At 36.3% G+C, this 17,053-nt stretch overlaps 1 protein-coding gene across 1 annotated transcript in view; it reads left to right on the top strand.

Annotated features, from left to right (window-relative positions):
- Nucleotides 1-17,053, top strand: part of GPHN (gephyrin) — a 515,857-nt gene that overhangs the window by 495,086 nt on the left and 3,718 nt on the right. Inside the window, exons 19-21 of the mRNA XM_081829751.1 lie at nt 2,956-3,020; nt 6,531-6,634; nt 15,854-15,950. Of these exons, the coding sequence (XP_081685877.1) occupies nt 2,956-3,020; nt 6,531-6,634; nt 15,854-15,950 (266 nt within the window). The remainder of the gene's footprint in view (nt 1-2,955; nt 3,021-6,530; nt 6,635-15,853; nt 15,951-17,053) is intronic.

Below are 17,053 nucleotides of genomic sequence, written 5' to 3'. Positions count from 1 at the left end.
AAGCGACTGCCTTCGGCTCAGGTCATGATCCTGGAGTCCCGGGATCGAGTCCCGCATCGGGCTCCCTGCTCGGCGGGGAGTCTGCTTCTCCCTCTGACCCTCCCCACTCTCATGTGCTCTCTCTCTCTCATTCTCTCAAATAAATAAAATCTTTAAAAAAAATAAAAATAAAGAGGGACGGGGGCAGAAGGAGAGAGAGAATTAGAGGAGAAATATTTGTAGTATCTATTATTTAAATTAATCTCAGCACCTGTGATGCATAATTTTGGTACTATTTTTATTTTCAGTTTATTTCTTACCATTTATTAAGGCTCTCATCAGTTCCTAATGTTTATTCTCCTCCCTTAAAGTTGTAACACTGTGACCTCAGTCATTGTATAAATGCTACTATGTTCTGATCTCAAGAGGAGAATTGAACAATAGGTGTTGGGTTCCAAGGAAATGGCTTTCTCAAACTTAAACAAAAGCTTCACAGTCTAGCAATAGGACACTCATGATAGCAATGCATGATAAAATGTATTGTTGTAATAGAATCTTTTTAAATGAATACCTTTAGAGAAATCACAGAACCTATCTGCAAGATGCAAAAGATGATTTAAATTGGCTTTAAATATAGAAGGAAAGGATAATGCATTCCTTCCTCACTCTTATTATGTGTGTTAGTTTGCTTTAATAAAATGGTTTAGAAGTTTAAATGGGCTTCCTTTACTTGGCCAGAATTTATACTTGTCTAAAGATAAGAAGAATTTAAAGGTAATTGCTCCTTAATAGTAGAACAAGAAATATAAAAAGCTCAAGAACAATTTAGCTTTGCTCTTCCCACATACAGTGCATTAAGAATATAATTAACCTCTTTCATTTTAGACAGAGAGGTACTCAAAAAAACATTTGGAGTATTATCAGCCAGGACTACCAATCATAATTTTTATGGGTCATCTACAGTGAACATAGCTGTTGTCAAGAGCGTATCTTGGAAATTATTTTCATCACATAGTAACAGTCGTGGCCAAATAACTTATTCATAAATTGATATGATAATCTAATCTAGCTTTTCTAAAATACAGCAAAGAATCATAAAGTAAGCAAAAAGGGTCTCAGAGTAGCCAAAAATAGATGTTACAAAGTACACCCACTAACACTTCACAGCAGACCCTCTAAGAGCCTTATCAAATTATGAGCCATAAAGTTAGAGAAATCTGGGTTCAAATCTTTGTTTCCCCACCTAGTAGCTAAGAGATTTGGACCAAATTTCTTAATCTCTCTGAGTCTCAGTTTCCTCACATATGATAATTGTCACCTCATGGGATTGTTGTGAGAGTTAAAATCAAATAATGGACATAATGCATAGATGTTTCTTTAAAAATAGTAACTTCTATTATTATTATCATTCTGACAGTATAACTATTATTACTACTCTCTGGTTCCCAAACCTAAAGCTAGCTTTTTTTTTTCTTTTTTAAGAGAGGGAGTGTGGGGAGGGGCAGAGGGAGAGAGAGAATCTTAAGCAGGCTCTATGCCCAGCACAGAGTCCAACAAGGGGCTCAATCTCACAACGCTGAGATCATGACCTGAGCTGACATCATGACCTGAGTCAAAATCAAAGCTGCTTAACTGACTGAGCCACCCAGGCGCCCCCTAAAGCCAGTTTTAAGGGCCAAGATGATGGAGTCTAACATTAAGGGGAGCTACAAAAAAAAACTAGGGGGAAAAAAAGAAAAGAAGCACAGTGTGTGGTGTGGAGTTATGGTTTATAGGTAAAAACAATACATAATATACCCTTGTGACCCAACATCACTATAGTATAGCAGAGTAGAATAAGTTAATAATGATGGGGATTCCTGGGAGGTTCAGTCAGGTAAGCCTCTGACTCTTGATTTTGGTCCAGGCCATGATCTCGGGGTTGTGAAATTGCGCCCCACCTCAGGCTTACATGCTGGATGTGGAGTCTGCTTAAGATTCTCTCCCTCTCCCTTTGCCCACCACCCACCCATTTTCTCTCTCTCTAAAAAAAAAAAAAAAAACCAAAAAACTTAGTGATGGTTTTAAGTCATCAAAAAAAAGTTAATATTCATCGTATTATTGCAAAAGGTAATGAGTGGTCCATTTTTGAAAGACAAGCTGCAAAAATAATAAAATAAAAACAATTTAGGCACTTAAAAAGATAATTTTCAACTACATGGAAATTTTATCATTCCCTAGGGATTCTGTAATGCTCAAGTTTCATTAATATAATGAAATTTTTAGCTGGAAGTTCATATAAAACATAGTCAATAGAAAAAAAATCACTATTCTTGACTGCCCACCTACTCCGTGCCACTCACACTCATCCCTTCCCACACCCCCTCCATGATAAGGATTCATGTTAGATAAGATTCATGTCAGAATCTTGAGGAAGTATAATTGGAAAATATTTTAAATTACTGTTGCTTTAATTTTGTTCTAGTCATGGTATTTTATTTTGACATTTCAAAAAATTCCCTTATAGGAGGCCATTTTTATGTTTATTGCTGAGTATAGCTTTAAAGGGTTGAAGACTACTCAGCTTGAACAGCAGGCATTTATCTGATAGACATGTATTACCAGCTAGTCTTCTGATAATAAGAATGATTGTTGTAAATCTCCAGCAAAAATAATATGGACATTATTAACTAGAGGGGTGGAGAAACTCCAGGATTTGAGTTACATTTCTCTGGCACTAGCAGGTGGGGGGGGGAAAGCAAGCTGCAGAAAACCAAGAAGTTTGGTTACTTGAAAACGGAAGATACCAAAAACATATTAATTTAAATGCTCTTGAAACTTCATGGTATAAAGGTTTAAGGAAGAGTCAACAGGAAAAAAAAAGTATTTTTATATGATAAATATTCTATATGAAGAACCACATAGCGAGAAAACTGGAGTACTTAATTTACTTGTCATATTACTTAGCAGTCACTAACAACGTCTTTTATTCTCTAGCCTGCCAACAACATTTGCGACTTTGGATATTGATGGTGTAAGAAAAATAATCTTTGCACTACCAGGTAAGAATAATTGAAATAGTTTCTTTTGCTTTTTCTGGAAAAATGATCAAAATCTTTTTGAATCCCTAATAGAGCACTTGATTTGGAATCTGAAAGACCTGGGCTCGTAAAGCATGACCTTGGACAAATCACTTAACCTCTTCAAAGCTATTTCTTCATCTGTAAAATGGACCTAAAATCTACTTTGTACGATTGGTGTAAAGGTCAAATTAGATAGTATCTTTCAAAGCATATTCCAAACCCTAAGATGATAATCAAATGTTAGCTGTCACTAAATCTTTCTGGGGTACCTGCTTTTCCTTATAGAAAATTGGTCAAAGGTAGTAGTCTAATCACCTCCCATAGTACCAGTATTGTGTTCAAAGTTCGAAAGGGCCTTGAATCAACCATGCAAGTAAATGCTATAACAAAAAAATACAAAGCTGCCTTTGGTCCTTGCCAGATTTGGACTGGAGCCAGGAGATGGGGGGCAATACAGAAGGAGGGACTACTAGTGCTGGTGCTTCTCAGCCAAACCCCAGCCATCATCAGTCTGACCACATCACTGTCCTCATGCTTGCTCCCATGTGAGCAGAAACTCGTATGTTCAAATTGTAGAAAAAGCAAAGTAGTTCCATTTATAAAGACTTTCAGTTTCAATTTTTATTGATGTTTGCCTTGCAGTTAAAGCCATGCTTTTAAAGTCATTACCAATCTTGATAAATTCTAAAGCAGTTTAGGAGTTTTGTATGTCTACTTGTTATTTTTTCAGCTTTTGAAATTATGCTCTGATCTGTAGCAGTGTCCCATTCTATATTTCTTGGCACAGATTCCTTCAGAAAGTAACCTGCTTATTCCTTTCAGGAGCACAAATCTTGTGGCTTTGGGATATTTATCTGCTTTTTATATTAACTAAATCTCAAAATAGAGTATAAAGAAACGAAGGTAGCAGAAAATTTTGAAAAGCATTTTTTTGAGTTTTGAGTGTTGAAAGCATTTTTAAAGCTCCTATGTATAAGCATAAAAGAGATTAGATTTCTATCCTATAGGAAATTTTAAGAGAGAAGACAGGTAAGTAAAGTAGTCCTCAAAATGTATCTATGGAACTCCTTGGGGCCTTTATTAGGGCCTTTAACATATGTATAGTTAGATACTCTGAAAAAAAAATGTGATCCTCTTCCTGGCTTCATTTTGCCTACAAAAGACTGTTTACTTTGTCTTCAGAAGATATGACTTGACCTACCGACAAAGAATGTTACAGTGGGAGCCTATTTTGCCATTACTTTTAAACTTGATCTGCCAAAGAAGTGATAATTAAATAACCTATTTTCAAATTGCTACTTTCACTTGCAATTTTTTCTGCCCAGCCTGAATGAACCAAAAGAGGGCAGCAACAACCCAGATGTTCAGATTGTGGAACCAGTAAAGTGGTTCCTTTTAAAAGGATTTTAAAATTCATGATTATATTTCTGCTTTCCTGAAGGGTACACATTTAAAGCCATTATTAATCTTGATAACTTTTAAAGCAGTTTAAAAGATTTATGTATCTACTTGCAATTTTTTTAACTTTTAAAATTACTGTAATAACATATGCACTATAAAAACATTAGAAAATACAGGTAAACATTAAGAAATATCATCCATAATCCCTTCCCCCAGCACAAAATAACTACTATTTGCAATTGCTTGCAATCCATTTTTAATAGAATAATTTTATAAGGCAATAGCATTATAGGAATGCCGGTAATCATTGCTAAACAATAGCTTTTTTTGTTTTGTTTTTTGCTTTTCCAGAAAAATTTTCATCTATGTATTTTGAGACAAGAGAAAAGCAATTAATTTTCATTAAGAGTATGCTGTGCTGTTGAACTTGTTTTTCTATTGAAATCATTATTACTCATCACTTTTTACAACTTAAAAAAAAATCTATTCTTAACTACTTTTGTAGGTAGAAGAAAATTAAAGGTATGGTTTTAGCTAATAATAGGCTAAACTAACCATTGCCTTTTACTTTGATAATGCAATTAACAGCACATAGCCAGGCCAAGGGAATCTAAAAATCTACTAGTCCGTCTCCCACCCCCAGTGTATACATACATGTTCAACAGCACTGTATAAAAGTATTAGTATTAATAAAATTTGAATTTTAGACCCAGGAGGGATATTGAGAATCATATAGTCCAAACCTTTCATTTTGTAGAAGAGTAAAACTAGATTCAGAAAGATTTGGAACTCACCCTGAACAAAAAAGCGTTGCTCAGTTTGTTTAGTTAACAATACCACACAAGAAACTAAATCTGTGATTCTCAGCACAGTCATTTTTTTCATAGCCTACCTTTCCTTCCTTCAAAGTGCATGACAGTCCCAGCCCACATGACACTTTCTTCTTGGAAAGGTACAACTGAATTCCTCAAATTTTTCTTATAACTTTTTAAGATTTATTTATTTATTTGAGAGAGAGAAAGAGCAGGGGCCAGGGAGGGGCAGAGGTAGAGGGAGAGAGAGTCTCAAGCAGACTCCACACTGAGCACACAGCCAGATGTGGGGCTCGATCCCACAACCCTGAGATCACAACCTGAGCCAAAACAAAGAGCCACACGCTTAACCAATTGCACCACCCAGGCACCCCAAATTTTTCTTATAACTTTAAAAGAACTTGGTATTTCTATTAGTCTGCTAAGACTGCCATAACAGAGTATCACAGACCAAATGGCTTAAACAACAGAAATTTATTTTTTCACAGTTCTGGAGACTGAAAGTCTAAGACCAAGATGCCAGCACAGCTGGTTTCTGTTGAGTCTTTCTTCCTGGCTTGAATATGGCCACCTTCTCACTGTGTCCTCACATAGCTTTTCTTCTGTGTACATGCGCTCCTGGTGTTTCTCCCTCTTTTTACACAGACACCAGTCTCATTGGATTGGGACCTCACCCTTATGACCTCATTTAACTTTGATTACCCCTTTAAAGGCCCTAGTATCTACAATTTATATTGGGTGCTACACTTCAACATATGAATTTGTAGGGGACACAATTCAGTCCATAACAGTATTCATCTTCAAGTCCTTTGCATCGTAAATCATTTAGGGTTTTTTTTAATATAAAGAAATTTCTGGATGAAGGAGATTATGGATACATTTCTTTATGCTTAACCTATTTTCTAAATGTTTTTGTCCTGAGCATGTATTACTATGGCAATTTTAAAACATCTTAAAAATAGCAAGTAGAATCTGCTTTAAAATTTATCAAGATTGGTAATGGCTTTCAATGTATAGTTCTCAGGAAAGTGGAAATAAATGGTGTAAACAGCTTCTGGGAATCAGAAGTTTCTGCATTTCACTGGTAGACCTAATGTTTACACCCTCTGTGGCCTTTGGTTGATTGTAGCTCTATTCTGGAGTCCTTTGGGATTTAGAAGAGGAAGATTAGTGGTTAGTCTCCTCACTCTTTATGATGAATGAAGGTATAGACAGTCAGAATTATTTGGCAAATTTTTATATGTATACTATAAATAACTGTTTGGTTGACTTTCAGGGAATCCTGTGTCAGCCGTGGTCACCTGCAATCTCTTTGTTGTGCCTGCGCTGAGAAAGATGCAGGGCATCTTGGATCCTCGGCCAACCATCATCAAAGCCAGGGTAATGGTATCTAAATGACCAGGAACCAAAACTGAAGCCTAATAACAATTAAGGATATGATTTCCCAATTGCCCAAAACAAACATCTAAAATTTTATATCATTTTGAGGGAAAATGTAGTTATATTCTCCCCTTCATGATAGAAAATGGAGGGGAAAAGCGTCCCTTTTATTCCCAGCCCACATTATTCCACTACTTCTAAAGTAATCATTTTCTCCAGCTAGAATCCATATGAAAGTGGATATGTAATGATAAAATGGTAGATAGAATGAGTCTAGCACTACACTAAAACTAAACCTATACAGAAGGAAGGACAAGAATTCCCTTTCCCCTGTGCAAGCTCACACAGGACAGCACTGCTGTCTGCTCACTTTTTCTGGGACCTTACTCATAAATTTTAAATAGTCCAGAAAAAGACAATCAATGGACTAGAAAACAAGTGAATCAGGAGGAAAGGGTGACCACATTGTGTGGAAAAGGAGAACTAAGGCTGAGGAATTATGCTTATAGGAAAAGTCACCTAGAAATTAGAGTCCCCTTCTCCACCAACACTAACTTCAATTTGATTTACTACTGCTACTTAGCTGATTATGTAACACACTTTCTGTATAACTAATGAACAATTTTCTTGGCAATATAACCTACAGTATCAAGCCATTGCTTTTTTTCAAAGCTTGATTGAGATACACATGATATACAAAAAAATTGCACCTATTTAATGTGAACGTTTTGATGAAATTGGACATATGCATATGCCCATATCATCACCACAGTCAAAGTAGTAAACATATCCAATGCCTCCATAAATTTTCCTGTGTTATTTTGTGGTTTTGTTTGGTTTTTTATGTGTTTGTTTTGTGGTATGAACACTTAACATGAGAACTATCCTCTTAACATATTTTAAGTGCAGAATACCATGGTGTCTACTATAGGTCCTATGTTGTACAAAGGATCTCTAGAACTCATTCACCTTGCAGAAGAGAAAATTTATACCCATTGAGCAACAACTCCCCAATGCCCCCCCTCAGCCTCTGACAATCACCATTCTATTATATGCTTCTATGACTGACTATTTTAGATACCTCATAAAATTGGAATCATGCAGTATTTATCCTTCTGTGACTGGTTTATTTCACTTAGCATAATACACTCTAGGTTTATCCATGTTGCCACAAATGGTAGGATATTTTTCTTTTAAAGCTGAATAATATTTCATTGTATGAATATAGCACATTCTCCTTCTCCATTCATCTATCAATGAACATTTGAGTTGTTTACATATCTTGGCTATCGTGAATAATGCTACATGGGGGCATAGATATCTCTTTGAAATCCTGATTTCAGTTCTTTAAAATATATACCCAGAAATAGAATTGCTCTATTATATGTTCTCTTTTTAATTTGAGGGGAAACCTCATACTGTTTCCCCCAAGCAGTAGTGGCTGAACCATTCTACATTCCTACCAACATTATATAAGTATTTCAGTTTCTCTGCATCCTTGCAATACTTATCTTTTGTGTGTTTTTTTAATAATAGCTATCCTAACAGTTGTGAGATGGTATCTCATTGTGGTTTTGATCTGCATTTCCCTGAGATTAGTGATGTTGAGCGCTCTTTCATATACCTAGTGACCATTTGTATATCTTCTTTAGAGAAATGTCTGTTCAACTCCTTTGCCCATTTTTAAATCGGGTTATTTGTCTTTTTGCTATTGCATTGTAAGAGACTCATATATTTTGGATATAGACCCCTTATCAGATAGATAGTTTGAAATATTTTCTCCCATTCCCTTGGTTCCCTTTTCACACTGTTTCCATTGCTGTGCAGAAGCTTTTTAGTTTGATGTAGTTCCACTTGTCTATTTTTTATTTTGTTGCTTGTGCTTTTGGTGTCAAATCTTAGAAATCATTGCCAAGACCAATATCAAAAAGCTTTTCCTGTATATTTTCTTCTAGTTTTACTGTTTCAGGTTTTACATATAAGTCCTTAATCCATTTTGAGTTGATTTTTGTGTATTGTGTAAAAAAAGGAGTCCCAATTTAATCTTTTGCATGAATATATCCATTTTTTTCAAATCCCTAAACTGTTACATTTCAAGAGCTTAGAAATAAATTCAGATATGACAGAATGCTATGATTACTTGACAGGAAGAACACAAGGCATAGAAGAGGAAGAAGAAATATTAATAAAATATTACTGTGAGAATATATAGGATAAAACATTAAGAAAATCTAGGCTTCAGATATTCTTAACATTGACCTTTTAAATACTGAGATTTTGTAGACTAGTATATGGAGAGATACCCTCCTTTTCTTAGAAGTTTAGTAAAAGTTTGACTAGATATTTCTGAAAACAAATTATTTTGGGTTTTTGTTTCAATAATCATAGCAGTGGTCTTATTTTAAATTTAATGGAAAAAGAAGAAAAAAGCTATCAATGAACAAAAAGTATTCTGATCAAATCAGAAGGTCGGAGTTATAAAGCTTAGACATCTAAACCAGTAATATGAATTTGCTCACTATTTTCATATTTGCTAAATTTAGGAAATAAGAAAAATCCACATTGTTATAAGAGAGAAAAAGAGGACTTCTCTTTGACTTTGCAGAGTTCTTATGAATCTTTTTGTTTATTTCTCATTTTAACATTCACCATCTTTTCTTTAAAACTGACATTGTGGGAGCTATCCTTACTGACAACAGTAATTACAGAGCAGTATCCTTGGTACATTGCTCACACTGCTGCTCATTCCTGTCAACTCAGGAAATTGACAATTGGTCTAAGAATCGGTCAGACTCCTTTCTCCCACAGAGCAGTGTCACAGGGACTGTCAGAATGGGTCATCAGGGTGTTTGGCTGTTTACTTCTTTTGTTTTTAACTCTTAAAGTCCTCCCCACACCTTTCCTGACATAACTGCCACTTTTAGAACATAACTTTATTCACTTTCTTGAAACAAGGTAAAGCCTATTCTCTCAATTTTCTGACCAGCCAATACGCAGCTTACAGACACCACTGATTACTATTCTCCAAAATGGTGCCGTAATCACAGCCTCTCCCAATCCTTACTGCTTTCGGGAAGTGAGATTGTTGTTAAATGCTGGTGTCAGTAACTCACAGTGCTGGATCTGATGCAGCTGGCCTGTGGTTAGGGCAATGCTGCGTTCTTTTAAAAGGTCACCACACACACAAAAATGTCATCCTTTTATATCGATGCGTTCTGACAAACATCAATTTAGAATAAACACTTGCCCTATGTCCTTGGTCAGTTATGGTTGAAGTTGAAATACTTCTGGTTTTCAGTAGACAATCAGAGACATCATCTTAATTCACTGAATTATTAACCTAATGTTTCTACAAAAGGATATCCTTTTGTGTTTCCTTAATATCCCACCAAAGTACCCTCTACTGCCCCTTGTTGTCAACTTTTTTCTCTAGAAACATACCTAAGATAACTCCTATTAGTATTAATAGCCCACCTCAGGTAGTGATTAAGAGAAGGGAAAGGGAAAATATTTTCATCTCCCATGGGATCAGGTCAGCATGTCCTGGAGAGTATGGGCATGTTGAACTCTACTGGACTACTCTAATTTGTCCATCTTACCTCTTCTCTTCAGCATTACTGACCTCATGGTATAAGAACATGGTGAATGCTTTCTGTCTGATGTCATAAACAGTAAAATACAAAGCATTTTAACAAAATGCTTATTTTGTTTGAAAATTGCTAAGGCGTCTGGGTGGCTCAGTCAGTTAAGCATCTGCCTTTGGCTCAGGTCATGATCCCAGGGCCCTGGGATCAAGCCCCGCATTGGGCTCCCTGCTCAGTGGGAGTCTGCTTCTCCCTCTCCTGCTCCCCCTGCTTGTGCTCTCTCTCTCTCTCTTTCTCTGTCAAATAAATAAAATCTTTTTAAAAAAAGAAAATTGCAACTGTAGAGAGAAAAGATATTTGCAACTGTAGAGAGAAATATGTTTATTGTGACAAGATCAGTCATTGATCATCAAAAGATATGGTGGTGGAAAAAAAAGATATTATTGGATGCCCGTTATATGAGAATATTATGGCCTGTGGATTAAAAAACAGATATTGAAAATTATAGAACTGTCCATGATCTATAAGAAATGTAAATCAGTTTTAACTTATTAGGAAATGAAAAATATAACTAGGTTATAAGCATTTTAGAAAAGTTAATTTGAAACTGATCCATGTGCAGAGATTTTAAAGTTACATGATAAATTCTAGACACATGATTTACAGGGCAAATAAACTCAAGGATTTCTCTGGAAGACTAATGAAATCAGTGCCTCATAACTTCATAGCACTTATCAAAAAAGTTAGTGTAAAGCTGCCATAACCACTCTTTGGAAGCTTTGACCAGACTGGAGCAAAGTCCAGGCCTCCAGGACCAACCAAGGCCTTGAGCATGTTATTTTGGGCCCTCACCCAGTAGAATCCCTGTGGGTTATCTGTTTTCTCACAAACTCTCTTCTCCGATCTATGCAGTCTTGAGTCCCAACCTATTCCCCTGAATCTTCTGGAGCTTTCACTTTTTCCTCATTACTGCCATCAAACCTTCCAAAGACATTCAGGTCTTTGGCAAGTGAATCATAGTCTACCTCTCTACCTCACCTCTTACCATCAGTTGCTTTATTTCCACAATTCTAAATACCTTTATTTCTACTTCAGCAACTCACACATACATCCCTTTTCAATATCCTGAAGTACTCCATCTCAAAATCACCACCTCTGGCATACAATTTAGGGACAAGGGCAAGTTAGCTCTCCATAGATATGAAAAGGTGTAAACACTCCTTTTACCTCTACCCCTTTCCATCAGTCCTCAAGCCCCACTGGCTTTGTCACTTCCCTCATCCAACCTAAATCCTGTGGTGTAGCATGTCAAGCATGTCAACTTTGTTTTGCCCCTTCCTTCCACAATAGCCCACTCTAAAAATCCACAAACTTGGATCAATCCTCCCTTCTTTATCCTTCACTTCTATTTCTAGGCCACAACTAGAGAAGAGTCACAGCTGTTCACGTTATCACTTCCAATTTACATACCTCAGCAGGGACCCAGATTCCCCTTGTGATCCCTTTATATCCTATGGGTCAACTTCTTCCAATAGTTACTACAGCCTTCCAAATCTTCACCATTCTCCTAAAGCTGCCTCCACCATCCATATCCCCTGACTTATGTAACCAAATAAGCCTGGCTTTGAATGATGGCTCCAACATTTACTAGATTATAACCCTTGACTTGTTTAACGATTTCCCTTCTTCTAATCTTGCCTCCTCCTAAACCCCTATTCTAACTCTAATCATGTAAGCATCTCCAGCTAAAATGCTTCCATCTTCCCATGACCCCAGGATTAAATCCAAACTTCTCACATGAACATAGGAGGCCCTTCATCCCAAGGCCTTTTTTTCTTTTCCACCTTCATCTGCGTCTCATCCTGCACTCTCACCATATTAAATGTATTACTGCTTCCAGAATGGATAGGAGATCTCCTGCCTGTGCCTGTGATTATTCCCTTTTCTAGAAGGTTCTTCCCCAACCACCACCATTTCCTTTCTCAGCTTTCAAGATTCCTAGTCATAAGACTCAGATATCGCATCCCCTGTGAAGCCTTTCTCAATGTCCCTAAGAACGGTTGATTACTTAGCTTCTTTGTGCCCTTTTAATACCATATTAACAGCTCAGGGATGACATTATTGCCCTGTATTTGCAATTAATTATTTACTCTGAGAATTCTTTAAGATCACTTCTCTATAAGATGGGCAGGACAAAAAGGAAGAACAAAATATTCTCCTTTTTTTTAGTTAATAAATTTTATTTTTTAGATTTAGGTTCACTGCAAAATTAAGTGGAAAGTACAGAGAGTTCCCATATACCCCCTGTCCTCACACATGCACAACTTCTCCCACTATTGACATCTGCACCAAAGTGGTACATTTGTTACAACTGATGAGCCTACACTGATACATTATCACCACTCAAGGTTACCAAGGGTTCCCTTTTGGTGTTGTATATTCTGAGGGTCTTGACACATGTATAATTATGTGTATGTACCATTATCCTGTCATACAGAGTAGTTTCACTGCCCTAAAACCTGTCTGTGCCCTGCCTATTCATCCCTCCCTCCATGCTGACCCTGGATCTTTTTACTATCTCCATAGTTTTATCTTTCCCAGAATTATGTAGCCTTTTCAGATTGACTCCTTTCCCTTAGCAATATGCATTTAAGTTTCTTCCATATCTTTTAATGGATTCATAGCTCATTTTTTCTAGTGCTAAATAATATTGATTGTCTGGGTATACCACCATTTATTTATCCATCCACCTATGGAGGGATACCTTGATTACTTCCAGGTTTTGACAATTATGGATAAAGCTGCTACGAACCCATGTGCAGGTTTTTGTGTGGACATAAATTTTCGAATTAGTTGGGTAAATAGCAAGGAGCACAGTTGCTAAATTGTATGGTAAGGGTATGTTTAATTTGGTAAGAAACTACCAAACAGTTTTCCAAAGTGGCTGTACGATTTTGCATTCCCACCAGGAATTCCTCCACATCAGGATTTGGTGTGGGCAGAGTTTTGCATTTTAGCCTTTGGTAGGTGGGTAATGATATATCATTGTTTTAGTTTGCAATTCCCTAATGACATATGATGTTGAATATCTTTTAATATGCTTACTTGCCATCTCTATATCTTCTTTAATGAGTTATCTGTTGAGGTCTTTCACCCATTTTTTTTAAAGATTTATTTATTTATTAGAGAGAGCACACAGGGGCGGAGGGAGGGGAGAGGGAGAAGAGAGAATCTCAAGCAGACTCCCTGCTGAGTGCAGAGCCCAGTGCAGGGCTCAGTCTCACAACCCTGAGATCATGACCTGAGCTGAAATCGAGAGTTGATTGCTTAACCGACTGAGCCACCCGGGTGCCCCTTGCCCATTTTTTAATCAGGTTGTTTGTTATTGAGTTTTAAGAATTCTTTGTATATTTTGGATAACAGGCCTCCATTAGATGTCTTTTACAAATATTTTCTCCCATTTTGTGGCTTATCATCTCATTCTGTTGACTTTTTTTTTCTGATTTTCTCCCTTAAACATTTACATGTAGAACATACCATGTAATATTATACCACATAATATGGTTTTATCTCTTGAGTGACTACTGAGTGTCAGAAAAATATTCAAAAGGAAACAGAGGAAACAGTCTGAGTCCACAGCCCACTCCAGTTTTGAACGAATAGAAGAAGTCATTGAAGTGAAACATCAATTTTTTCACCAAAAAAAAAGTCTGTGTTTACTCATGGTACATATTCTTGTAAGCACTGACACTCATAGTAAGTGATTTCTTAAGCTAAGTGATATAATATGCCAGAATTATAATGTCAGTACAACTAAATATATTGATTAATAAAGTATTCTGCGTTTTAGTAAAATACCATAAAAATCTAGTCAGTTTCATCTCTTGCTGCAGTTGATTCTTGTTTCTTAATTACCATAAATACCTTCTTTTAAAACAAACAACCCCATTTTTTAGATGAACAAACAGGTATAGGAAAGCAAAATAACTTGCTAATACAGACACCCATTAGCAGTACAAGTGGGAGTCGAACCTGGATGTCCGATATCATCCCATCCTGATATTTGTTCCACCGAACTACCAAGAGCCAATCTGTGCCTTTGCCAACAGAAATATCTGCGTAAACACTTAGCAAATAACACAGCCATGGGAATGGCTGTTGTAGTTTCATGCTAGAGAACACCCATACACAGAGTGACGGACTGATAAACATCTTTGCCGTCAAGTAAGCGCACAATAATTTAGAAATAATGGCAAGTTACCCCTCAGTAGATATGAAATAGAGTATAAACATAAGCAATATCAAGTGAAAGAGTTGAATGTGATTTAATCAAGGAAAAACACCATAGGGGGTGCCTGGGTGGCTCAGTCCTTAAGCGTCTGCCTTCAGCTCAGGTCATGATCCAGGGTCCTGGGATTGAGTCCCGCAACGGGCTCCCTGCTCAGCAGGAAGCCTGCTTCTCCCCCTGCTTGTGCTCTCTCTTTCAAATAAATAAAATCTTTTTTAAACAAGAAAAAAAAAAAACACCTTAGAATTGAATTTTATTCGGGATTCCAGAGGAAAAGCAGTAATTGTCAGAGTGAATAATTAGAATGTTTAAAAACAGCATAACCAGAATGGATTGGAGATAGACTTAACTGCATCAAAATTACTGGGATCTTCAAGTTATAATTTTATCATTGGTCTAAGTAATACCTGTTTTAGTTGGATAAAGGGTTTCTGGACCATTTTAAGGTAGAGTAACAAATGATTATTTTGCTAATGGCAAATGAACAAGTCTTATATTCACCAACATTGAACTAATCTTTGATGGGCTATAGTCCATAATTATATGCTCTATAAACTTGTTCAAGGTATACCTCCTAGGCACCTGCTACCAACACATTATCACTTTAATTTATTGGATTTCAGGATGAATTTAATGAAATAGATTTATTTTAATGGCTCTAGGTTAAAGGTTGATTAGTCATTCCATATTTTGTGTGTAAACTGCAGTTGCTATGTTAGAAAGGATTTTATCCTTATTGGAAAGATATGAAAGATGCCCAGCAAAGACTCATTCAGAGGAATACCAGTGATGTGCTAAACAAAAATGGTATATTTTTAGGACTATATTGGGACACTAGGGGGATATTTAAGAGAAAGTAACTAACCCTTTTATGTTAAAGGTAGGTATATGAATGGGTAGCTAAAGAGTGTCTCAGTAAATATTTATTGGTTGGATGGACAGACAGATTGACAGACATATAAATGGATATTGAGCTTATTTGTTTGTTTAGTTCTATTTCTTTTATTTTCAGTGTTTAAAAAAATGTGCTTTGATTTCTCAATTCATAGGTCAGAGGTATCTGTACTATCAACCCATAAAATTAGACTTCAAAGATAGATCTTATCTTTTTCATCTGCCCTTTTCCCCACTATGAATACCAACTTCTTAGCCTTCTTTTCTTTTTCACCAGAGCAACCCAACCTCTGGACTTCCTATATTAGGAACTTAAGGTGGCAGTGGTGGAAACAGCAGAATGCCAGGACACTTTTCATGTCTACTTTATTCCTTGCACAACTTCCACCACCCTGTAGTTTTAAGAGATGATCAGGTGATCGAGTTTGTTTTCATTTACTCTGTATTCTATAGTTATCATGTGATGTAAAACTGGATCCTCGCCCAGAATACCATCGGTGTATATTGACTTGGCATCACCAAGAACCACTGCCTTGGGCACAGAGTACAGGTTAGTCATTCATACCAGTGGGTATTTCTATGCATATATCCTGTTAAAACACAAAACTTATGTATAACCTCCTTCCTTGGGTACACCTAATTTTGTAATTGTTCTTCATTGTCCTTTTTGAAAGATTAGATGAGATAAATTATTTCCAAACAGTACAGCATAAGAAGAAAACAAGAGTAAAAACAAATTTTTTAATAAAGGTTTACTTATTCCATGGAACCATATTTTCTAGATAAACTTTTGAAATACAATTCTAGAATTACAGAAGATTTTTATCTATATGTTCAACCTCTAAGTCCTGAGTATAAAACTTTGGTTGTAGAAGGTACTATGACCATGCTACCCTGTAATGTGAGACTCAAGCTCAATTATAATGTGATTCTCTGTAGCCTCTACTATACCTTAGATATTGGTAAAGTTTAAGGACTGAGAAATCAATATTGATAACTCAAGAGTTCTATAGTTACCTTCTCTAGACTTTAAACTTTTATCCCCAAGTATTCTAGTCATATTTACCTAACTTTTGATGTGTCTCCAGAAAAGCTGAATCACCCTTTAAACAAGGTCCTATCAAGTACAAACATCAGTTAACATAGTGACTGAATACATAGGCAGTGTTTCCTCCGGACCTGCATTCAAATTGGCCACCAACTAGTTAGTAGGACCATAGGCAAGTTACCTAACCTCTTTTGAATCTTGTACAAATTAAATAAGGTAGTTAAGGAAACTACCCGCTGTGCTGACCGGCACTTAGTAAACACTAAAGAAATGGTAATTGTCTTTTTAAAAATAAGTTTTAAAAACCTCTCTTCTCAGACAAACAACATTTTCGCCTGAACTGAGAAATTCTGTGGCATTTTGCATAATGCTATAAAATCCTGTTTTATTCTTTAGAGCAATAATTTCTAATGTTTATTTTCAAAGTTTAGTGAGAAAGGAGTAGGATACAGTAGCAAGGCTACCTGGAAAAGGGACAGGGAAGCCTCGTCTTCTGTCTTCCTCTCGAAGACCTGTGTTTCTGTTCGTTGGTGTTTATTTTGAAAAGAACTGTAAGGGCTCCAAATGTATGCACTGTGATGTTGCTGCTACAATGAGATATTTCT

Source organism: Leptonychotes weddellii, chromosome 9, assembly GCF_054177405.1.
Source record: "Leptonychotes weddellii isolate Sample4059 chromosome 9, ASM5417740v2, whole genome shotgun sequence".
In the NCBI taxonomy this organism is placed as follows: Eukaryota; Metazoa; Chordata; class Mammalia; order Carnivora; family Phocidae; genus Leptonychotes; species Leptonychotes weddellii.
This window is presented reverse-complemented; position numbering and strand designations above follow the sequence as displayed.